At 38.9% G+C, this 24,684-nt stretch overlaps 1 protein-coding gene across 5 annotated transcripts in view; it reads right to left on the bottom strand.

Annotated features, from left to right (window-relative positions):
• Positions 1 to 24,684, bottom strand: part of MAP3K4 (mitogen-activated protein kinase kinase kinase 4) — a 144,594-nt gene that overhangs the window by 66,202 nt on the left and 53,708 nt on the right. For all 5 annotated transcript variants that reach the window (XM_073337847.2, XM_073337848.2, XM_078852214.1 and 2 more), the window contains 7 exons: positions 21,837 to 22,079; positions 15,179 to 15,325; positions 9,826 to 9,983; positions 7,532 to 7,648; positions 7,063 to 7,162; positions 6,874 to 6,957; positions 3,773 to 4,039 (listed from right to left, as the gene is read on the bottom strand). In XM_073337847.2, the coding sequence (XP_073193948.2) occupies positions 3,773 to 4,039; positions 6,874 to 6,957; positions 7,063 to 7,162; positions 7,532 to 7,648; positions 9,826 to 9,983; positions 15,179 to 15,325; positions 21,837 to 22,079 (1,116 nt within the window). The remainder of the gene's footprint in view (positions 1 to 3,772; positions 4,040 to 6,873; positions 6,958 to 7,062; positions 7,163 to 7,531; positions 7,649 to 9,825; positions 9,984 to 15,178; positions 15,326 to 21,836; positions 22,080 to 24,684) is intronic.

Here is a 24,684-nt window from a genome sequence, read left to right as displayed (position 1 = left end):
CCCACAGTAGATTTGCCCACTCCAAATTGATTCCCGACTGACCGGTAGCTGTCTGGCGTTGCAAGCTTCCACAGGACTATTGCCACTTGCTTCTCAACTGTGAGGGCTGCTCTCATCTTGGTATTCTTGTGCTTCAGGGCAGGGGAAAGCAAGTCACAAAGTTCCATGAAAGTGCCCTTACGCATGCGAAAGTTTCGGAGCCACTGGGAATCATCCCAGACCTGCCACACTATGTGGTCCCACCACTCTGTGCTTGTTTGCTGGGCCCAGAATCAGTGTTGCACGGCATGAGCCTGCCCCATTAACACCATGATCTCCAAATTGTGGGGGAACGCGGTTTTAGAGAAAAGTGTGTTCAGGGCCTCATCACCGCGCTGCCGTTGCCTCCTCGCCTGGTTTTTTAGGTGCTGTTTCTGCATACACTGCACGATAATCCACGAGGTGTTTACAATGGTCATAACTGCTGGGGTGAGCTGAACGGGCTCCATGCTTGCTGTGCTATGGCATCTGCTCCTGCTTGGGCAATCCAGGGAAAAGGGCGCAAAATGATTGTTTGCCGTTGCTCTGGCAGAGGGAGGGGCAACTGAGAACATGGCTTACAGGGTTGGTTTACAGGGAATTAAAATCAACAAAGGGGGTGGCTTTGCGAGAAACAAAATGGCCCCCTCAAGGATAGAACTCAAAACCTCAAGGATAGAACTCAAAACTGGGTTTAGCAGGCCATTGATTTCACGGAGGGAAAATGAGTACAAAACAAATCTGGTCTATTTCTTGTTTTGATCCACTTCATCTATCTTTATACATCTTGCTGGCAGCAGACTGTGCAGTACGACCACTAGCCATCGTCATCACCTGGGTGCTCGGCAGAAGACGGTGCAGTATGACTGCTGGCCATTGTCTTCTGCTGGCTGCTGATTAAAAGACTGCCGGTAGGACCGAATCGCCATGAGATGAAACTTAAAAATGAACTGGCTGAGTCACTCCCATGTTTGCCCAGGCGCCCCTGACCTCATCAAGGTCGGTTAAAAGAGCACCCTGGACTACGTCGACGACGGCTACCAGTCATACTGCACTGTCTGCTGCCAAAAAGCAATAAACTGTTGCTGTGTAGCAATGCAGTACCACGTCTGCCAGCACCCAGGAGACATACGGCGACAGTGAGCTGAGCGGGCTCCATGCTTGCCATGGTATGGCATCTGCACAGGTAACTGAAGAAAAAAAGGTGCAAAACCAGAGTCTGCCCTTGCTTTCACAGAGGGAGGGATGGAAGGCAGGCCTGACAATATGTACCCAGAACCACCCGCGACAATGTTTTAGCCCCATCAGGCACGGGGATTTCTACCCAGAATTCAAATGGGCGGCGGAGATTGCAGAACTGTGGGATAGCTACCCATAGTGCAACGCTCCGGAAGTCTACGGTTGCCTCGGTACTGTGGACACACTCCGCCGACTACATGCACTTAGAGCATTTGTGTGGGGACACACATAATCGACAGTATAAAAACGCTTTCTACAAAACCGACTTCTATAAATTCAACCTAATTTCATAGTGTAGACAAGGCCTATGTCTACACTAAGGGAACTATAAAACTAACAAATTTCTAACAACTATATACAGAAAGTTCACAACTAGGCACAGTTGAGAGGAGTAAGCTTGCCAAGGCAAGACGACGTTCCAGTACCGTCACTGGCGGTAAGAAGGAACTGAGGGTGGGGGGAGCCAGCAGCTCTCCTTATACTGGTGCATATGCGTGCCACTCCAGAGGGCTCCAGAGCCGGTCCCCTATAGATACCACTGAGGGAAAAACTTCCAGCACCGGCACACACACCTACAATGGAATGGACATGAGCAAGCACTCAAAGAACTATGTTATACTTATGAATTCCTAAAATATGCATATATCCTTTAGGAACCAACGTTCAGCGTTTCAGCAAAACCTACAAAGATAAATAAGATAACAGATGGTCCCAGAGCAAAGCCAAGGTCATGATTCACACTCTGAGCTGTTAATGACAAACTGCAAGAACCCAGTTGTAATAATGTATTAATTACAGCAGATCAAGTCCAAATTCAGTTACATGGTTAGTACTCCAGAGTCATGACTGTCATTCATAATGTACTTCAATATAGAACAAAAACTGAATGTTAGATTCTAATTGAAGGGACACTGTCAATTATTTTTAGGATTAAACTTTTTATATTAAAAAGAATTTTACAAAGCTTAAGATTTAAAGACATGTTTTCAGAAATATTGCTTTTACTTTTCAATGAAAATTTATAATTTTTAAACATTTCCCTGCAGTTTAGAATATAGAAAGTGTGAAAGATTTAGTAGGTCTTCATATATTACTTTAATTTTTTACTTCCTTACTTTTTAAACGTAGCCTTTCAAAAAAAAATCAATAATGCTTTTTACATATATATAATATATATATATATAAAAATAAAAATAAAAGATGGTGGATATAATTTCCAAACCAAATTCTGTGTCTTGTGATTTTCTTGAAGAAATAAATACTAACTTTAAAAAAGCCTGATGTTTTACAATATCTGTAAAACAAAAATTAACAAGGACGTCATCGGAGACTAGATTAGCTATCATTAGTGTATACTTATCACTGAGCAGTCTGTAGTATTAACAAACAAGAAGCAATGTCTGAATATTACAAACAGCCGTATACATGGAAGAGGTATTCTAACACTTAACTAGTGGGTCAGCCCAGGAAGTCTGAAGGCAAGCCAAAGCTGGTTTAGGAGCTAAAAAAGCCAGGGCATAAGGGAGCTGAATCAGGGTAGAGATGTGAGGAAGCGTAGAGAACACTGGAAGGAAAAATCTTACTTGGCTCTGGTGGTAGGGGTTGTGGGCAGAAGGGAAGTGGAGTCCTGGCTGCATATAGTGAAGCAGAGGGAATGGTGGAAGGAACCCCCGGCTGGCTCAGAGTATGAATGGGAAGATTTCTTCCTGCAGAGCTTAGGAATTCCTGTATTTAGGTACTCACAAGTTTCCTATCACTTTAGTATCTGTGCACCTCACAAACACGAATGAATGCCATTGCACATCAACTCAGTGAAATAGTGAACTGTTAGTTCAGTTTCTACGCATGGGGAACTGAGACACAGAGATTAAAGCCAAGATTTTCAAAAACAGGTGCCTAAAGTTACAACCTAAATAACAGGTTTTAGAGTAACAGCCGTGTTAGTCTGTATTCACAAAAAGAAAAGGAGTACTTGTGGCCTAAATAAGTGGCCTGAATTTCAAAAATGCTGAGCATCCAGTAGCACCAACTCAAGTCTAATTTGAGGCACCCATTTTTTTAATTAATATTTTGGAATAAGTGATTTGCCCAGCATCAGAAGCAATTTGTTTCATGACATAATGCACCCAAAAGAAACACCAATGGCCTATCAGTTCACAAGATATGATGGCTTTTTGGCTAAAACAAAACACTATCAGTCCAATTATACATCTGATCCTGAGCAGCTCTGTTGTGGATAATTTATTAATTATTTTGATTTAATGGGGAAGGAACTGTTTTTGTAAATAAGAATGTTGCTTTCAAAAATAGTCTCGTTCAATTCCTAAAGTAACATATATTTAGAGATAAAATATCAAAGCAAGAACATTTTAAGTTATTGTCCTGGATAACTATTACATTTCCAATACACCTTAGCCACAGAAGGCAGAATGTCTCATTTAACGTCTGTGGTCATTATTCTGGAAGCACTTCACCTCCAAGGAAAAGTAGACTACATAAAATGGAAAACACGTACCTGCATACTACTTAAGGTATCAACAGTTTCCACCTGAGGCACTATTTTGACTGGCTGTCCTTCCCATGTGTTCCAGCTGTCATCTAATTCATGGTCTTTATCACTGTGCTTGGTCATCAGTAAGTAGGCCTCATATGCAACCTCCTCTGAATCTTTAGAACAGTCCTTTCCTGCAGCTGCGTTTAGTAGCTGTAAAATCACAGATTTCTCCGCTGCAAGATTATCTGGGACAAATACGTGTAAGTTTTCAAGTCCAGGGATTTGCACCTGCAGAAAGAATAAAATGACATTCAGTGAGCAAAACTGCACACCACTATTCAGCTTTTCAGTATGTTGCACACACAGCAGAGTCCGCTTAAAATGGTCATTTCAGCTCTAGACATATTCTCCATTTTAAGCATAGAAAATATCACTAAACTGGTAATATCTCTAGAAGTGCAGCCACTCTAGCAATATACTCACTTTTAATCACATCACACCACCTGTGCTGACGACTTATGTGCTAAAAATCAAAGTAACACACTGTAAGTATGGTGATGCCACAGCAACTTACAATACAAAGTTGCTCCCACACACATCTTCAAATGATTATTTTATATGTATCATTTAAAAAGATGTCCCTTCCCAATGTTAAAATCATTATAAGGAACAAACAAACAAAGTCAAAGCTGCCATGACATTAAATATTAGTTCCCTTCTGCTTAAACAATGGAACATTTAAAAAAAAAAATCGGGGAAAAAGTTCACTCTAATTCTGGAACTATTCATATAACTTTCCTCGACAGCCCATGACAGAAACACATACTGTCTTGGCATGAAAGGACTGATCAAAACAATGGCTTGTCTCTTTAGTTATTGCCGACACACAAATTTACAGAGGTTAATTTGTTTTGTATTATTGTGATAGAGTCCAAGGACAGATTTCCATTTTAAGTAAAGTATTATTTAAGGAATATTACATATGGTAAATAAATTTCTTATTCAAAAAAATGGTGCCACAACTCTTTTTACGAAGTTAGGAATTCGTGTTGTCAGAAGTTAAACATAATGGATCTCACACATTAAGGCAATGTGTAGAGAGAAAAGAGCAACATCTCTAAGGATGATGCTATTCAAGTGCCCAATGAAACTTAATTCTCTCTTCTCTTGTTCACTGTAAAACGGATCTTCACGGATAACTACATTTCTGACTACACTATTCAAAAAAATAAGACTGCTGCCTCCCTTCCTGGCCACATCTTAATAACTGCTTAATGGCAGAAAGCAACGAAAATTAGCTATCATGTATAACCCATTTTTAAAGTTACATCATTAAGCCATTTACATAATTTTTTTTCACAACACCAGAATTTGTCCATTTTCTTTTCCCTCTTTATCATGATCCCTTCAGTGGTTTTTGAACCTCATAAATGAGGTCTCAAAATCCTTCATTTACTTTTGCCTGTTAATGCCTTCTCCTGCCCCCTAGGCCTAACATGTCAGTTAGCATTTTTCTAGCTGCAGAAAAGACAAAACTCTATTCAGAGTCTGTCAGGACCCATCTACACTAGTTTCCCTGTGAAAGAAAACAGTTTCTATAAACAGCTTTTACAAACACAGCTGCATTGGCTGGAATGTGGCAAAACATTAAAAAAAATTCAAGATTACGAAGGTTAGTTAACTTTACTAGTTTTTCAGTTTTCAAAGCTAAGCCCACACTCTCCACCACATCTGCAATCACACAAATCATTTTAAACAACTATGTTTACACCAATTTCCTGGCACAGAGGATAACAGTGCAGTAGGTATCCTCAATATGTCAATGCCTCTCTGTCGGGAGGAGGGGACACTGCAAATGTTATTTAGGGAATTTTTAATCCCCTAAACCCAACTCTTTAGGCTAAATATGACCTCTGCAAGAAGGCTAAATTCAAATACTGCACTCAACATTTTTAAAATTACATTTCTTAATTTTACAATTTAAACCAGTTTGATTAGAGGCTGGAACTTAAAACTACAAGGTTGTTATTGATACTTTAGAAATAAAAAAGAAACATTTTGTGAAACTAATTTGCATCTGATCTGACTAGGCTGCCAACATTAAAAGTCAAATGCATTTTCAGAAGGCCAAGATGATAAATCCCAAAATTCATTTTGGAAAAAGAAAAGGAGTACTTGTGGCACCTTAGAGACTAACCAATTTATTTGAGCATGAGTTTTCATGAGCTACAGCTCACTTCATCGGATGCATACCGATGAAGTGAGCTGTAGCTCACGAAAGCTCATGCTCAAATAAATTGGTTAGTCTCTAAGGTGCCACAAGTACTCCTTTTCTTTTTGCAAAGGCAGACTAACACGGCTGTTACTCTGAAACCTGTCATTTTGGAAAAAGAAGGTTAAAAGATCTCATTACAGAATAGATGCAATAAAAAACCATTTCAAACTAACGATTTTATTCTCCCCTCAAAATGTATATACAACTCTGATTAACATTAACTACACTTATGCTCACATATAGGATAACAGACTACTGTCAAGGAAGAAATTTTATATTATACGTTTTACACAGCAAAGACAAAAGGACACAGTAAGAAACTCTATTACCATAGTATCCGAGTAACTCACAATCTTTAGCATATTTATCCTCGCAAATAGGTGAGGTAGAGAAGTGCTATTTTGTGACGTAGGGAAGTGCTATTAATCACATTTTACAGATGGGGAACTGAAACACAGAGAGACTAAGTGATTCGCCCAGTGTCACACAGGAAATCTGTGTCGGAGCAGCCAAGTGAACCTAGGTCTCCCAAGACCTAGGCTAGCACGCTTGCCACTGTAGGATTCTTCTTCCAAGTACAAGATATACCAGGAATACAGACTGGAGATTTGGCCCAATCTTGTAGATTATTTGAAAGCTGTTGCAGCTAACACAAATGCTGGTGGTTTTAGAAAAGCTGCACTTTCAAAATAGAAGAAATTAACTTGATTAATTAACAGCTCAATTCTAAGAAGTTGATAATACAAGTTCAGCAAGAAATAGATGCACTTAAGTCACATACAGCTTTGTTTTGGATACCTTGTTTAGCATTAACCATATAAGTGTGATGTCTCTAAATGGATTTTACCTTCACATACTGTTTTGTTTTCAGGACATTCAGGAACTCTTGCACAGGGGCCGACAATGTGAATTCTGCTGCTATTTCAAGGTCCTAATGACAGTTATAAAAAGAAACTCTTTACTGAATTGAAGTGTTTTAAGCAGAGAAATAAAAATGAACGTTAGTAAGGTAGATCAAACACCACTGTTACTTTACCTTCCTCAGCATCTTAGCAAAGCCAAGAGCTTTGGAGGCCCTCTCTCTAGCTTCATGAAAGAGCTCTTTCAGTGCCCGACTGGTCTCTATAACAGACCTCCTGTAATGTTGATTAGAATGATGTTACTACATTTTAAATACACAATAGTATGAACAGTCTGAAAAAATACAAGATAAATGTGCAAACATTTCAACAAACTGAAATGAACTTACATCGCTCAGACACATATGTCACAGGAATATAAAAACAACACAGAGAACAGTATATAAAATGTTTCTCATGCCCTTAGCTATAACCAAGGTTATTAGCTTTCACATACACAAAACAAAGATGAATTACTAACTACAGACTGAAAATCCCTGAGATGGTTTGGGCAGTTTGTTTTCAAGTTTCAACACTGCAGCTTGTCCATGACAGGACTAAAGGAGCATCAGAATAAGAGAGACCAGATATTGAAGGCTGGAATACCTGATTTCATCTGATGCAGTGCTGTCATCAGCACTGGCCCAAAATTCATCACAGCTGTCTTGCAGACCAGAGTCTAGAAATTTTCCCGTAGATTTCAGCAGCATTCCTGCAATATCACTGAAACCAAAAGAAAATGGGGAGAAACGTCACTTTCATTCATGCACTACCACTCCTTTTATTTCCTCGTTATTGCATCCCACATAAGAGAGCCATGCTGCCCCGTCTCAGCATCTTGTGGGGTCTGCCCTTCTTCTCAAAAAGGGTGAAAGCCCAGTAAGGCAAGCAAGGCCAAATAGTCTTGCCACAGAAGGGGCCACGCCCGTTTCAGTTATTGCAGCAGCATGCGTACCTGTTGTCTCCTGCCACCAGAACCACTACAAAGTTTTCAGCATGAGTTTGTCTCACTTTGACATAGCAGAAGACAAGAGCTGAACAATGGCTGATTGAGGGAGAGGTTATGCTAGGCACCAAAAGCCTAGCAATCATCTATGGAGCCTAGTTACCCACAACAATGTGACAAGTAGAAGCAGGAGTCCAGATTCCAGACTGAGGGGCTCCTCACAGAACTGATGTCTCTGGGCTATGTGATGTTATAGTAATAATAAGAGAACTGGAAATTTTGTAAATATGGCAGCAGTCACACCCTGAAAGAATTAGGCACCATGAATTTGCTCTGACTCATTCATTCAAGTTGAATGGAAGCTACATAACTGTGGTACTTTTCTGGAATTTTAGCAGGTCTGAAACCTTCCCCAGTAACTGCTTACATGGGATGTGGACAATCAAAACAGCTACTTTAATTGGAGAAAACTCAGGAAACAGATATTTCCTATTAAACTGAGCAACTATTCTGCAGTTTTAATTGTAGTTGCTGAAATTTGTTGTTTGTTGAGATGATTTCTGGCCTACTTGCCCTGTACCCTTAGAGGTGTTAACATGTCCACTGAAGGTCATATACGTTATTAGCATTTGCTCTCTGCAAAGGGTGCACATCATTTAAAACTGCTTTAAGGGATGGTTAAGGAGCCACACCTAAAACAAGGCATAATGGACTCTACCCAGAAACTAGCACCATGTGTACACAGGGTTCCACTAAGTATTGTTTTGACCATGTGGGCGGGTGTCTGTAGGTTGGGAAAAAAAGTCTACCCGGGGGCAGAGAGAAGCAGACAAGAAACAGAGAGACTCAGTATATGTCTACACCACAAGTGCTACAGTGCAGCAGCTACACTGCTGTAGTGTAGACACTTATACAGTGATGGAGGATTTTTTCTGTCAATGCAGTAAATCCACTCCCTTGAGAGGCAGTAGCTAGGTAGATGGAAGAATTCTCCTCTCAACCTAGTTGTGTCTACACTTAACTGTGTTGCCCTGGGTGTGACATTTTTCACAGCCTGAACAATATAGCTAATTTTTAGGTGTAGACCAGATCTCAGAGGCAGCCAAAAAGCCAAGCAACTGCCTGTTTAGCACAGTGGAACCCTGGGAGAAGCCTAAAGGAAGATTTGGGGTCAGGGGTGCAAGTTGAAAGAAGCTATGGCTGTAAGCAAAGCAGCTATCCCCTGATTTTCATTCCTTCGGCCTTCAGAAAAACAGGTCGTTGTACATTCCTTGTACATAAACAAGACTGAATAAAAAAATAGCAAACTACATTATCAATTTTTGCTCCTAACTGGAATATCCCCAGGGCATTGAACTTTGACTGCCCACTCAGGTCATAAAGGGGCAGCAGTACTGTTTGGCATTTTGATATTTTTAAAATGGTCAGAAATTGAAACTTAATTTTGTCCAATAATAAAAAGGTGATAAAGTGTAACCATGTTTCTTTTATAGTGAGTTCAACTGACACAAGTTTGAAATTTGAAAGTCCTCTATAGGAGGTCAATTTTAGGGGTCATATACGTGCTATTCACCATGTCTTATCTATCTAACTTCCATGATCCTAGAATATATTAGCCGATGCTAACAATACTTGGATAAATTTAGTTAAAAATAAGATGGTCATTTAAAACTGCATGAACTGGAAACCACTCAGACATTCAATTAAGTAGCTTCTAAAGTCCTATTTATAGAGTGTATGTATTCTTTTATTTTTGAATCCTGATTCTGCAATTAAAATAAATCTTGGAACTGATAACACCACACAGAGAAAATTGTGTGTGTGACATTAATCTGGAGCATAATAGAAATTACTTTGAAAGATCAGGTCATTAGAATTATACAGTGTGACTCTAACAGGCCTAAATGTCTGGAATAAACTGACAGGACAAGAAGAGTGATTTAAGAAGTCCTACCAGAACAGTTTTCCAGCTTGAGCTTCACCTCCTCGTATATAAGGAGTTATTTCTTTGGTGAAATTCCATTCTTCCTCTAAGAGATTTTTTAAACTATGAGATGCTTGAGGTAACTGCTGTAGCATTTGGATCCAGCTTCGCATATAATCAAAATAAACCTGCAAATGGAAAAAAAGTCATTTAAATTGTACGTGTTATAAAACCTGTAATTAAGAGTCTTAATTTTCACACCCACAAAAGATTCCACATAATACCAAGGAGATGGAGGGAACTATCTGTAATATTCTGTTTGCTGCAGCAGAAAATATGCTGCAAGCTTCTCTGCAATTTGTGGCGCTGAGATGAATGACACACCAAATTATTATTTTGAGAAACATATGCAAAGAAAGACACTGGAGACTGCAGATCTCTTCACAAACATGAGGAGCTCCGCTATACATGCACTCCTTCCCAAACCCTCTCCCATATGCAAACAAGTACAGTCAGCTCCGCTGTCATCCACTACTGACAAGAGTGTCGTTGTCGCTACAAGTTGTCATCCACTACTGACAACAGTGAATTCCATGGCATGCCAATGGTGGGCTTACTGAGTGGAGGGAAGAATTACTGCCAATTTAAAGGTATCTTAATAATAGTGGTGTTCTCAGAGATTCTTTCTTCTACATGCATCCCACTGTCAGTGTGCACAGCCTACCCACATAAGCCAAGAATCTTTTAGCAAGGAATGTCCACTGGGGTTGCACATGCATTGTGCGCATTCTCATGCCCCCTTTAGTGAGGGTATAAAGGGCAGAACAGCCACAACCACTACTCAGTTCCTTTACTAATACAGAAATCCAGAAACTCCTTAGCAGTGGGAAAGGAACATGGGTTTGGGGATCTGTGTGGACAAAAGCATCTTGAAGAATTTCAGTTACTTAAGGTAAGTGTCTGCACTTTGTCCACAAATCCCTTTGTAGGAGAGTGACTAGAAGTCCTTTCCAAGGAGATAGGTGATAGGATTCCCATCTAAATTATCACTAAGAATACCATTTTGTCACTGAGGTCATGGATTCTATGACTTTCACAGAACTCCGTGACTTCTGCCCACTGCAGCGGCGGGGCTGGAGCAGCTGTCAGCCCCCAGGACTGGAGCGGAAGCCAGTGGTCAGCTCCTGGCAGTGGGGCTCGGACTGTTAGTCCACTTCCCACCCAACCCCCCGGGTATTTTTAGTAAAAGTCACAGACAGGTTGCAGGCTTCCGTGAATTTCTGTTTATTGGCTGCTACCTGTCCGTGACTTTTACTAAAAACACCCGTGACAATATCTAATCTTAATTATGACTGTAGGACAGCTCTTCCAAACTGGGCATCTGTTCTAGAAGTTGCCACAATGGAGTAGTGATTGGTAAACATATGAACTGAACTCCAAGAAGCCACAGTACAAATCTCAGAAACAGGGACTCTCCTAAAGCAAGCTACAAATGTTGACTGAGCCCTAGTAGAGACTGTGCCCTAACTCGAGAGGGAAGAAGTAGTTTAATGAGCAGGAAATCTTAACACAGTCTGTAACCCATTTAGAGAATCTCTGAAAGGAAACAGCTTGTCCTATGATTTATTAGCAAAAGCCAAAGAGTCTGGATGATCTATGAAAGGACACAGCCCTAAAAACATCTAGTGTGTGGAGTTCAGAGTCTGAAGGCGAGCCATAAGATTTAGAAAAAAATACCATTTAACGTATACTTTGATTTATATGAAACTCTGAAACCACTTCTGGTAAAAAAAATTGATGCAGCCTGAGAGTAAACCTGTTTTTCTAAAAAATTGTGTATGGAAGACTTAACATCAAAGCCTGAATTTTACTCACCCAGCAAGCCAAGGTGATACCTACCAAAAAAGTCAACATAACGACAGGTTCATAGGGACAATCCATTAGAAACAGGAGCACAACATTCAAATCTCATGTAGGCAATGCAATGGCTCTTTAACCAGAGGAAATACATGACTCGGGCTTTTTAAAAAGTGCAGAAGGACTATACCTAATACATCCAGAAATTGGGTGAGGTCAGAGAGAAAAAACTGATATGTTGGTATACTAATGTGATGAGCTTGGGCAACAAAATGGAGGAACTTGAGCTACCGGTTCAGCATAGGAAACCGGATATTACAGAAGTAACAGAAACAGGGTGGAACAGTTAGCATGACTGGAACCAACAAGAGGTGATATTTTACATTTGGTTTTGGTAAGCAGTGAGGACATTACAGACAAGCTAGTCATAGAAAACACTGGATAGAGCAATCAAAAGTTGATTTAGTTAAAATTAAAAATGGAAGGAGAATCAAAAACATTTTCAATTTCAAAAAAAGCAAACTTTTGGAAATGAAGGGAACTAGTTAGTGAACCCTCAGGATAATTTATTAGCTAGTAATCTTTCTAGATAATTTCTTAGCCCTCTGATCAGGAGTAATTACAACCTATGCATCCACAAAAGAGAAAGGTGATTGCCAACGGGAGAAAAAATAAAGATCCTCTACACCTGGTCCAGGAATCTCAACTGCAGCCTCAAATCTGAAACCTCTAGTCAGATGAAGAGTGCATTGTCACAGAAGTTTAGAAGAGAGGCCTTTTTCTAAAGGAGTCAGGAGCCTTTTGGAGTACAGATATGAAGAAGATGGAGAAGGAGAAAGGTTAGGATCTAATTTACTACTACTTCTGCAATGGAGTGTGAACACCTACAGATGTCCTTCGGGTCCTTCAGAGAGTGAATTGCTTTGTCAGTTCCCCAATTAAAGGGGCCATGGCCTTTCTAAAGGAAGGTCTTGATTGTGGCCTGAACTTCTTTTGCAATGACTGACAGATGCAATCATAATGTTCTTTGCATAATGACCGCAGTGGCCATTGACCTTGCCACAGAGTCAGGGGCATCTCATGAAGTCTGCAAAGTTGTCTTCATCACCAACCAGGCTTAGGTAGCCACCATCTTTATTTAGTCCCTGGTCTCCTGAGGAAGTTTTTCAGCTACCTCTAAAACCTTGTCCCATTGCAGAAAAATCATACTTAACTAACATGGCTAGATAGTTGGTTATATAAATCTGCAAACTAGCAAAAGAGCCAGCTTTTCCCCCTAGAAGATTCATCTTCTTGGTCTTAGCCTTGCTGTCAAAACCAAATACCCAGGGACCAGGTGGGTAAAAAAAAAAATACTTAAACCCCTTCAGGGGAACTTGATACCTATAATCTGCCCTTTTTGGCACGGCTGAGATAGATACTGGCATTTGCCATTGGTCCTTGGCAGGCTCAAGAATGCCCTCATTTATAGGCTAGGCTAAATGACCTTGGGATAGTGGGTACAAAATGTCAAATAATTTATGAGATCCCTCCTGGATGAGCATTAGAGAAATTTCTAAGGTGTCCACCATTCTTTTAAGAAAGTCCTGAAATTCTCTATTATGGATGTATTAGATGGAGTCACAGCTTCACCAAGTGATAAAGATGATATAGCCAGTGGAATAAGTTGGTCCTCATATTCCTCCACAAGATCTTCCTCCTCACTATGAGGTTCTTGCTAATCACTCTGAAGGCACTCCTGAGGAGATGAGCGTGTATTCCTAGAAGATTTTTTAAGAGGAAATGACAATACTTACTTACCCCATATAGAAAGGGAACATTGTATCAGAAGTGGAACCAAGGAACATAAGTAGAGCCCAGCAAATCGCAGGTGGATACAAATCCAAATTTTATATCTAGAGCCCTGTAAATCAGCAGATATCCACCGTATAGCCACATCCTGCACCCTGGCTTCTTGTCCAAGCTCAGTCTCCCCACTTCCCTGCCACTGGCTCCCAGTCCCAGTCTCCCTGACTGGCCAGTCCCAATCTCCCTTTCTGCTCCCCCAAAATTCATCTAATCTCTGTCTACCTCCTCCCGATTCCCTCATACTCCCTACCCCCATTTCTCTCCACCAGCTCCCAAACCAAATCACCTTGGCCAGATTGTCCCAACTCCAAATCCCAATCTAATCCCTTCACTAGGTCTGACTCTCATCCTCTCTCCTCAGTTCTGCCCAAGAACCAGTAAGGGAAGCACTGAGAACATAGGTGAGAGCCCCTGCTCTCAGCTCTAGTACCCAGCACCACAGCAGCCAGGAGCGGCATTTTTAACAAAAGCCCTGCTCATGTCCTGTGCAGCCTGGGGCATGTCCAGTACACACAGAATCTTTGAAGTATTTAGCTGCCAGACTAACAATTCTCTGGTGACTTTTTTCAAAGGCCCAGTTGGGGAGGTTTTTCACAAGAACAGCAGAAGACCCATTCCTAACACAAAGGCAAGCCTGCTGCCAAATTTCAAGCCCTTGCTTCAAAGCATGGAGACACTAGAACTTCTCAATGAAATGGTTAAAAGCGGCTTCTTTTTTTTAATTAATTATTTTTTTAAAACATGGTCAAAACATTTTTTTCCTCTAATCTAGTTCTCAGAAATGGCTGAACCACTTTTGCTGAAAGTTTTCAAAAAATTCTGCCTAAGGCAGACGGGAAATTTCAGCTCCAACGGTTGAAGTTTGGCAACGTTATAAGACTGAAAACAGGGTCTAATAATGGGAAGTGTCAGCTAACCTTAACTATATGCAGCGCTGTCAGCTCTCCCTATCATCAGACACCAAAATCAGAGTCTTCCTTAGCCTCCCTTATTCTTTAAGCTACTTAAAAAAAAAAAAAAAAAAAAAGCCACACAATGAAAAGATATCAAGCCACATTAAAGAAATGAGGTTTTAATTTAAACTCTCAAAAACAAAACAACTTCAGTTACACTCACTGGAGACCAGCAGTATATAATTAAATCAGCCTTCTGTGTTTAGTTATTGCCGTACCAAATATACTAAAAATAAGACATGCTTCTAGGATGGTACAATATCAAGGTGAAAATTAAAGCAAAAAGACGTTAGCTAGACAACTGTTTTCCTTGGTTTAATTTCAAACTTAATATTACTTAAATTAATTTAATTTTATTTATTATCACATTTATGATTCTATGATGAGCTATTTCATAAACAGAGGCAATTTGCCAAAAGAGCATATTACTGACTCTCTTAGCACCTAAGATAATAGCATTCCCACAATGCAGTCATCAAAAAAATCAACATTGTCTCTCACATACTTTTACATCTTTTGATAAAATTTATTAGAACAATGACCATTATTGCCATTTTTAAAAAAGATAATATAAGCAGGCTAGACAGTTACTGGCTAAGGAAGGACAATCAGAAATGATGCCAAGACCTAGAATCAAGCAAATATATAACAGATTTGTACTGGTAACAGAGTAACGCTAACACATTTACCAGGACACCAAAAATATTCCCTTTTTTGCTACTCACCATTAACATTTTATGCAGGTCCTCTTCAAAAGAATCTATGTTGTAGTCAATCTTCTGTAAGTCATCTAACACCTCACGTAACATAAACTGATAATATTGCTTCATTAGCAGGCCACCCTTCAGAACCTCTTTACACTCTCTTGCTAGCTGCAATAGAAGAGACCACAAACTGCAATCAATCTGCTATTCTCAAATTTCCTCTGAGATTTGGGAATTAAAGCTTATCTTATTTAAATAATACATTTGTGTCACTAGTGTGCTTCTCTAGCTTTCACAGACTAGTTGGATTTTTCCTATATCTCCTGGGAAGTTTTGAATAAGTTCTCCTGAGACTGTAATACCACTCAGCAAGTTACTGCAAGTAGGGATGGCAGCAAATGCTTCAAATTTTATTTTTGCTATTTGGAAAACCATTGTATGCAACTGAATGGATAGTTTAAAATTTTATAACTGGACAAGGAGCTTCACACTATTAGATCAATGGTTTAAATCCACAGCAAGTCAGTAGTAATAGGTCATTTGACAGTTGTCAGCTGTTTGGAAGCCTATGTGAAATAATTTACTATACTGGTCTTGATCCTGTTCCTACTGGGCAGATATCCACAACATGAAACACATCACCACAACTGACAATGACTGGCGCCCTCCCTTGTTGACAGTTTGGGCAAAAGAAGCCAAGGACTGAATGAATAATCTACTTATTCACAGAAGTGATCACTTCAGGTCAAGCCATGGGCACATCAGTGAGGCTGGCCATTCCATACCTGCTCTAGGAAGCATAGGTTTTTAAACAAGAAGACACTAGAAGCACACTGTAGGAATCAACCATGCACTGGCAAAGAGATAGTCTGGATGAAATAATAGGAATTTTCCATTCCCAAATCTGTATTATTCCAAACCTAACTTCCATCCATAGGTCTGACTATGCATCACTGTCCTTGAGTACCGATTTCATTAGATTTAGATTTGGGAGTGGGTTTTTTTTTTTTTTTTAAATTCTATGGAAAATGTTATGCTAATTTTCTTTCTGAAAAAAAAAATCACTACACTGAACCCTGTGTATGAGAAGGCTTAACAGAATGAAGTCAAGAAATACAAAAAGTAGAATCCTGTATTATTATTATTATTATTAGGGTGCAGTGCCTATGCCGTCCAACCATGGACCACAACCCCATTCTGCAAGGTGCTGAACAAACAACAAAAAGACAATCACTGTCTCAAAGAACTGAAACAAATAATCACTTATTCTTAGGCCTTGTCTACACTTTTAAAAATTAGATCAACCTAACTATGTCACTCAGGACTCGGAAAATTTGTGTGTCCTGAGTGCCATGTACCACCTACTCCAAGAGTAGATGCAGTTACGTCAATGGAAGAATTCTTCCGTCAACCTAGCAACCGCCTCTTGGAGACATGGATTAACTGCATTGATGGAAAACTCCTTCCATAGACATGGAGTGTTTACACTATGGTGCTACAGCGGCACAGCTGCTGCATGGTAGCTGTGCCATTGTAGCTTAGACATGCCTCTGTGTGAACTACACTAGTAATGTATTACTGACCTGGTGTATTAAAAAAGTATATATACACTGTGTCGTGGATAAAGGAAGAAAGGTTGCTCTGATTCTACAGGTGCACCAAATGCAGCTCATTTTACTTTGCACAACTAAGACTGTTGAAACAGATTTGGAAATCAGGCAAAAAGAATAACTAAACCCCTAGCATATCACATATTTTAAAGAACAAGCCCATTTTCTTTACTCTCCATTCACTCATACAATATGCACCCTGCCGATCTATTGACTTGTTATGTCCAAGGAGCAGTATATCAGCCCTCCTTCACATGACATATACCATATTATTCAGCTCTTAAGTAAGTGTAGTGGTGGCAGTGGATGCTTAGTGACCAGCTGAAAGCCTTTTATTTGCAAATTGGCTAACACTCACCATTGCTGCTGACCCATTTACATAGGTTTGAGGGGTTGTTACAGAAGTTCTCAACTGATTTATGCTCCTGAAGAAAACTAAGGACTGCCTTAAAATTGCTAGTATTAGTGCAAGATTAGTGACTGTACCTACATAATTCAGGTAAAAGAAAACTAACTGCATAGTTTACAACAGGGCCTATGGGTCATTTGTTAAAATTAGGACCCTAATAGTAGGGTTCACGATTAGAAATAGCTCAGTTACCACTTTATAATGGCCTTTCTAAAAGTTGTTAATAGCTGTTCCCATAGTGGCACATACTGTATTTTACATGTTTAACATTTAATTCCTTTTTTAAAATAGATTTTTAAAAAATCATATCAAAAATAAGTAGTGAATTGAAATGTTTATAAACTTCATCCAAGATTTTTGTGTGACAGTCCTAGAACAAACGAATACTTCCATTTGGTGGCGTTTTGCAATAATGCAGCTTTTACACATAAATCCAAATGAAGTATCCATATTACAGCTGCCTCAAAGAAGTTTAACTACATAGCAACTATACGCATTGTTCACTGAAACACTGAACCTGTTCCATAATTTGTATCAAATAATTAGGCAGAGTGATATTGCACATATGTGCAAGTCACTTTTTGAATACAGGTAAACTAAAAATTTCATTAAAAAAATAAAGCAGATTATTCACTCCAAAACTTTAACCCAGCATCTAATATTACCACATGCAAAAATAACTATTTGTACTTCATAACAGAACAATTAAATCCAAGTTTTATAGAAAAAACTGTAACTGGGCTAAAAAGGTTGTAAGTGGCAGTTTGATAGGAATTTAAAACAACAAAGCAGTGACCACCTCCAAAAATATGGTCTAAACTGTACATACTAAGGGATGTCAACGATGGTCCAATCTACACGGACCGAAAGTGCAGCTGCCAATGCTGTTTCTCTGAGGAATAAGTACAGCAATTCAAGGATTCTTTTTCTGAAAACCATGCTGGACATATAACGTAATCTCCAAATTACTATAGTCTACAACAGTTTTATAATATGATTATTTGTCAGAGATTTTCTTCCCCTGTAAATTAGGCTTCTGCAACCAAGCTTTTGACAAACTGAACCAACCAACCAATTTCCCTAAGCTGTTCAGACTCACTAGGCAGTGACTAATCACCAGCTTCCAAGGTTAATCTCCCCACCCAGCTAGACTTTCTTTAATTAGATTTTTCCTTAGTCCTTAAACACACCTTGTGAAAAATACTAACTGGATAGCAACAAACATGTGGAGAATAGACAATTTTTTTAATTAAGTATCTAACTACTAGTTAATCATAAGGGTCAATTTAAAACAACCTGGGATGGCTCCAAATTGTAAAATGTTTCATCCTAGAAACCCAGTTTACAGGTAGGGAATCCTCCCTCTCTCTGCTCCTAATCAGTCTATAATATGAATCAAAAAGCTATAAATTGCAGTGCCCCCTGGTTCCCCAGCGAAGGAGGGGAAAAGCTCTTACAAAATGACAGAACTCAGCACTCACCTAATAAGGGTGCAGACTGATTGTTCAACCTGTAGTGCCTGAAAAAGGTATGTAGGACCAACAGGTGGCAACCTTACACAAATCTTCCTTTGAAGACCTTTCCTTCTCAGCCAGAGAAGTGGCCATGTACAAATAGCTGATTTTCTGGTTCAGTGGCCAGGCCAAAAAAACAAAACAAAAAACAAACAAAAAAAAACGGAAAAAGTTCATTTGGGCCAATCCAAAACAAAATTAATTGGGGGGGGGGATGAAAAATTTGAAGAAAAACACTAATTTCATTTTGGTTTTTTGTGGGGAAGAAGGGCTGGTGGTGTTAAACTTTTTAAAAACGTAAATGACACAAAATTCTAAACAATCATTTCAAATAGAAAAACTGCCATTTTTGGAACAAAGGGACTAGACTTTTTCCAGTGGTTCCCCCCACCCCCCCGGAAAACAATTCAGCAAATTCGCCAAGAATTTGTGAAGTGTTTCAGTGGACCCAAATATGCATTTTTCAGCAGCAGAAAGTTTCATCCAAAAGATTTCACCCAACTCTAGTAGTCACGGCCCTAAGAGACATGGGTTATGATTGCTGCCAGGAGAGAAGACCTGCAGCTTTAAATGGGGGGGGAGGGAGAGGGGGAAAGTTGCCTATAACCCTGTTATAGAATTCAGAAGGGAATGAACATCTATTGGGTATTATGGTTCTAATGACTCAACTGATAACCAGGGGTGCTGGAACTAAGCATGCTGGGGGGTGTGGTAGCACCCCCTGGCTTGAAGTGGTTTCCATCATGTACAGGGTTTACAGTTTGGTTCAAAGGCTCTCAGCACCTCCACTATACAAATTGTTCCAGCACCACTGCTGATAACCCATAAACTTAGCAAGGGACATAAGAGACAATAAGAAGGAGGTTCTATAAATTAATTAAGAACAAGAAAAAAGCAAAGGAAAGTGTAGGTCCACTACTAAGTGGATAAGCAGAATAAATGGATGACACCAACAAGGCTGAGGTGTTTAATGCCTATTTTGCTTCAGTTAAATAAACTGCTCATGTTCAGTCTTGAGACAAGCACACCAAGGGGGGACAGGATAACCATCTTGAAGTATGTTTAAGGATTGCAATAAGGAGGATGGTGATCAATACAAGACTGGGCTCAAAGAAGGGGGCAACGAAAAGGAAAACTTGAGATTATAGAGGCAGGAGTAGGAAAGCCAAGATCTAAAAACTATGCTGTGGTGATGAGTATGCCAAATACCTCCCACTTTAAAATAAACAAAAAAAAGAAGCACTTTTGAGAGACCCTTGGGATGATGCATATTTCAAGCTCCTTGCCCACCTGATGGAGAAAAAAAAAGTGAGATGAAAGTACCTGGCTTGAACCTACATAGTTCATTCAGTTAGCAAAGAGATCTATTTAAGAAGTACCTCTGAACTACAGGTTCTTAAAAATACTGATTGGGACACCTCTGGCATTTGTTGGGGGTGAATTCATTCTCTCTGATGAGTCAATTAGCCAGAATATTCACTGTTGATCTTGTCTCTGCCAGACGTACAACTTTGACAGCAAGAATTAGTCACCTCTACCGAACAGTGAAGAATGCTGGTTTACAAACTAAAGGGAAGGAAAACGAAGAGACAGCACCCCCCACCCCTGAAGGAGTTTGAAAAAGAGAAACTAATGTGCAACCATCTTTTTTAAATTATGGAGAGGACCCATCAGACTGAAGTGGTTTTCTCCCATGCCCTCCAACATAAGGACATCCAGATCCAAGAGAGATGAGAGGAATGGGCTCAGAAAGTGGTCTTAAGAAACCTGTCAGTCAGTCAGTCAAGAGGTATGGAGCTCAATTACAGTTTGGAAATTAATCTTGGGTATCTAGAACCAGGATCTAAATCAACCTGAGAACTTATGAAATGGTGGTACCTAAAAGGACTTAGATGAGGAGGCCAAGAGCTTTTAGGTTGTCTGAAGGAAGCGATGTCTTAGGATCAGCAGTCAATGCAGGCTATCCCAAAAAAGTCTATCTCCTGAAAGGAGAGGGCCATAAAAGAGGGCCTAGATAGACCATCACCTCTGAGTAGGCGAAAGAATTATATTTTTACTAGTAAATGTCAGGAAACATCAATTTCACCAAACACACAAAATCATTTAAAAAAAAAATTCCATCAAAAATCAAAACTTACAGATCGCCAAAGTAAAATACTGCTTGAGAACTTAGTTTGATTTGAGGATATTTACTTTGTATATTTTGACATGTGATGTTGGAAATTTGTGTTTTGATGGCTATAAAGCTTTACCTTTCTATATCTCAACATCTGCTGTCATTAAATAAATTGTCTGACCACACCCACATAATTTCCTCCAACAGAGAAAATTTAAATCAATAAAAATCAAAATATTCTTAAAAATAAACATCAATATTATCCATTGACATGATAAAAAATAAAAATAGAGTTCAGCCAAGCCTACCTATCAGCCAGAATTACTACACTGCCTGCCATCTCCCAGGCCAGTACCTGAAGCAAGTCTCTGGTGTCACATACAAGTTTGGTTGGCAATGAGAGGTAGTTTTGTTTTAATTTTTCTAGTCATGCTGCACTGAACGTCCAGGTTTTGCACAGGTCTTGAATTCACAAGAAAGACCAAAAGGAAAGTGAGGAAACCAGCAAGTAGAGGGAATACTTTTGGATGGGGAAAAAAAAAACCAAAAACTTGGAAACAAGCGACTGGTTACTGCCTATCGAGTATAAGCAGTAGAGAAGAATTCACCGGTTCAGATTGTGGAATGAGGAGCAGACAAAAAAATCCTAGTCTACACTGGTGAAGGAAACCATACTACACTCATACTAGCTTATGCCCACATTCAACACAACTGCTGGTAGACCTATTTCAACCTTACTGCAGATGACGTCTACAGCCTATAACAGCAATGGAATGCTATTTATTTATTTATCCTTAGTGTCTCATAATCCTTTACTCAGACATTTTGATTCCTGGCCGCATAAATCAAACAGGTATATGTGACCAGTTGTTTATTACATAAACCTCATTTCCATATGCAGTTGAAGGCAATTTAAGGGACACATAATGTACTATCATTTCTGTAACAAATTCTCTTTAAAACAATTAAACAGACAACATTATAATTAAAGAATAGAAAACAGTTTTTAATAAAAACTCTTGAAGCAAACCTGCTTAATACTCAAGAGAGATGGTTCCCCAGCGGGCCTTTGTTCCAACCTTAACTTGAGACATTCATGGATAACATTGAGAAGTACTCGGCAAAGGACCAAGAATGCAGGTTCAAAAGATGGTAAATCCATAGATTTCAGCTCTTCCATTGATACAGTGCTGCATTTTTGCTCTGAGGAAAGTGAGGAATTTGACAACTGCACATAATCTGAACACAACATGGGATCTGGGAACTCTGAAAACTGTAACAAAAAATAAATAAAACAAATATTGTAACAAGGATTTTAAATAATCTAAAGTTTAAGGAAACTGCATGCATGAAAAAAGAAATTGCTTTTAAGAGCCAGGCTATTAATCCACTATGATCTAATATCCTGGAAAGTCTGCAACACTATGATTTCAAATTAAGTCTTTTTTAAAAAAGCTAAAATCCAGTTTTCTCATAAAGCTGCCAGACTGAGGACAAATAATTTAACAACAGGTGTGGACACTTGAGAGTGAACAATCCAATCTTAATTTATTTCCAAGATCAGAATATGATTAAACTATCCAATGAAGCAGAATATTCTCTGTATAGAAAGAAAACTGGATTGCACATGAGAGCCTGGAATAGTGTTAAACCTAAAACAACACTGGAACATCTATTCAGATCATCCTAGGATACTTAAAGGTAATTTCAAGATTTAAGCTTTTTCAAAAAACGTTCAAGTGTTTTATACTAATGGAGTAATTCTGGAAAAGCAAGGTGATACTGGGCTTTGTCAAGCTGTGTGTTGCATCTGAATGGTAGCATTACCGTATTTCCTCCAACTGTTCTATTAGAAATAGCACAGTGGGGAAAGTGCACAAAGCAACAAATAGGAGTCATCACACAGCGAACCAAAAAAAACCCCCCAAAACCAAAAGAAAAAAGAAATCTTGAAAGTGTCCTCCTGCAAGGGTTTGTCAAACTTGGTTATGTTTCTTAAAGCAGCATTGTGGTTAAAACAAGTAATACAAAATGGTAAGTATAGCTAGTATGTTTTCAAATTAAGGAAGTTAAATTTATATTTAACATCTTAAGCTGATTGCATTCAGAGATATTCTCAATGATGTTATCTAAACTATACGTGTACCCAAATGTAATGTGTGTTTCAGGCACAGTTGCACATGCAAGCTTAGTGAGTGATAGCAATTTAGAAATCTGTCCTTTAATATGCATGCAGTGCTCACTAATGTTCATGGGAGTTGTGCATTATCCAAGGACAAAATTTGTCCTTAAGCTCTTTAAACTCTAATCCAGTTCTTATATTGCACCCATTACTGTAATATTTGAACACCTTCCATTGATGCATTAAGAGATGTGACTAGCATCTTTCATATGTAGTTCTCTCGTTTTTCTTCAGTGTCAGATGCATACAACATGGATTAATGTGAAAGGTAAATAGATTAAGAATATAAAGTAGATCAAATGATCAAGTACAGTTATGAAAATTAAAAACTTTACATATGCTAACTATTTTTAGGCTCACCAGCTAATAGAAAACTTGTTTATTCCTTTACACCCACATTCACATTTTTGACATTTTGTTCCTACTGCATCAGGCAAGTTCTGTTTCCCCAGAACAGTCACACAGAATTATTCTGCCTGACAAAGTTAGGCAATGTACTTTTCCAGCAACATACTGTGTTCATTGCTTTTTAGCAATGGCACAAAACTAGTTGGCAGGCGTAGATTCTAAAGGGACTTTAAAAAGCACTAGCCTACTGTTTGATAGAAAGTTCCTTGAAGTTGACCAGACTAGTCACCTTAAACACAAAAAAGGGCTGATATGGGCTTCTTTGCATTATACACATCTTATAATTAGTAAAACTAATTCCTGTGCATATAATAGGTAGTATGGTGATTCCTTACACAGAGTTTCCACCAACCCGTGAAAAACAATATGAATAGAAGGGATTTCTGTGTTCCAACAATCTATCCATTCCAAATTGAAACTTCAATTCCTGCCCCCTTCAAGGTTTATGTCCCAGTCATCACCCTCATTTCCTCTCTAGGACGACCAGGGAAATCACCTTTACAGCTAATCAACTGTTTCTCAAGTGAACCAGCAGCTTTAAAAGGCATGAACCCCTTCTCCTCCACCCAAAAGGTGGAATGCACTGGATAAAATCCTGGTCCCACTGAAGTTAGGGATTTTTGCCACTGACTTCAATGAGATAAAGATTTCACCCACTGTCTCCACAGAACTCCCAGTCTCTGCTCAGACAAAAATCAAGAGACCAAGATGAATCAATCAGCAAGTATCTGTGATACAAAGTGCCTAACATTTCTGCTTATACATGTATAAAATGTAATGTAAAAAAAAAAATCAATGATTTATTTCAACACTACTCCTGTGTATCCCTGCGACTCGATGGTCTGCTACTGCAGTAATTAATCTTTTCAAAAGAAATCTCACTACACCTTCCTTTTACCCCGTTCAATTTTTTTAAATTAATCTATTTTCTGGGGCTTTAATGGAACCATAACAATAGCAGTCAAGGCTTTTTAAAGAGGACTTTTTCATTAGCAATAAGCCATACGAAAATTAGTAAGGATGAATTTTACTGCCCATGTGCAAACATCTGAAGGTTAAAGTCTTTGTTTTAATATAAATACATTTTTTTCCAAACACACTTTTGCCAACAATGTTTTAAGAACTACACTAGTAGCAAAAATAACCTAATGAAATTTAAATTCTCAACCTAGAATATAGCTAATGAGAATATGGATTTTAGTGTTTGTTCAGTAAATTTTTAAAAGACTCTTTCAAACAACGTGACTTTTCATAATACTGGGGAATTATTTTTAGGAATACAGGATTA

This window comes from Lepidochelys kempii, chromosome 3 (assembly GCF_965140285.1).
Source record: "Lepidochelys kempii isolate rLepKem1 chromosome 3, rLepKem1.hap1, whole genome shotgun sequence".
NCBI lineage: Eukaryota > Metazoa > Chordata > Testudines > Cheloniidae > Lepidochelys > Lepidochelys kempii.
The sequence above is the reverse complement of the archived record's forward strand: the minus strand, read 5'-3'. Positions and strand labels throughout refer to the sequence as shown.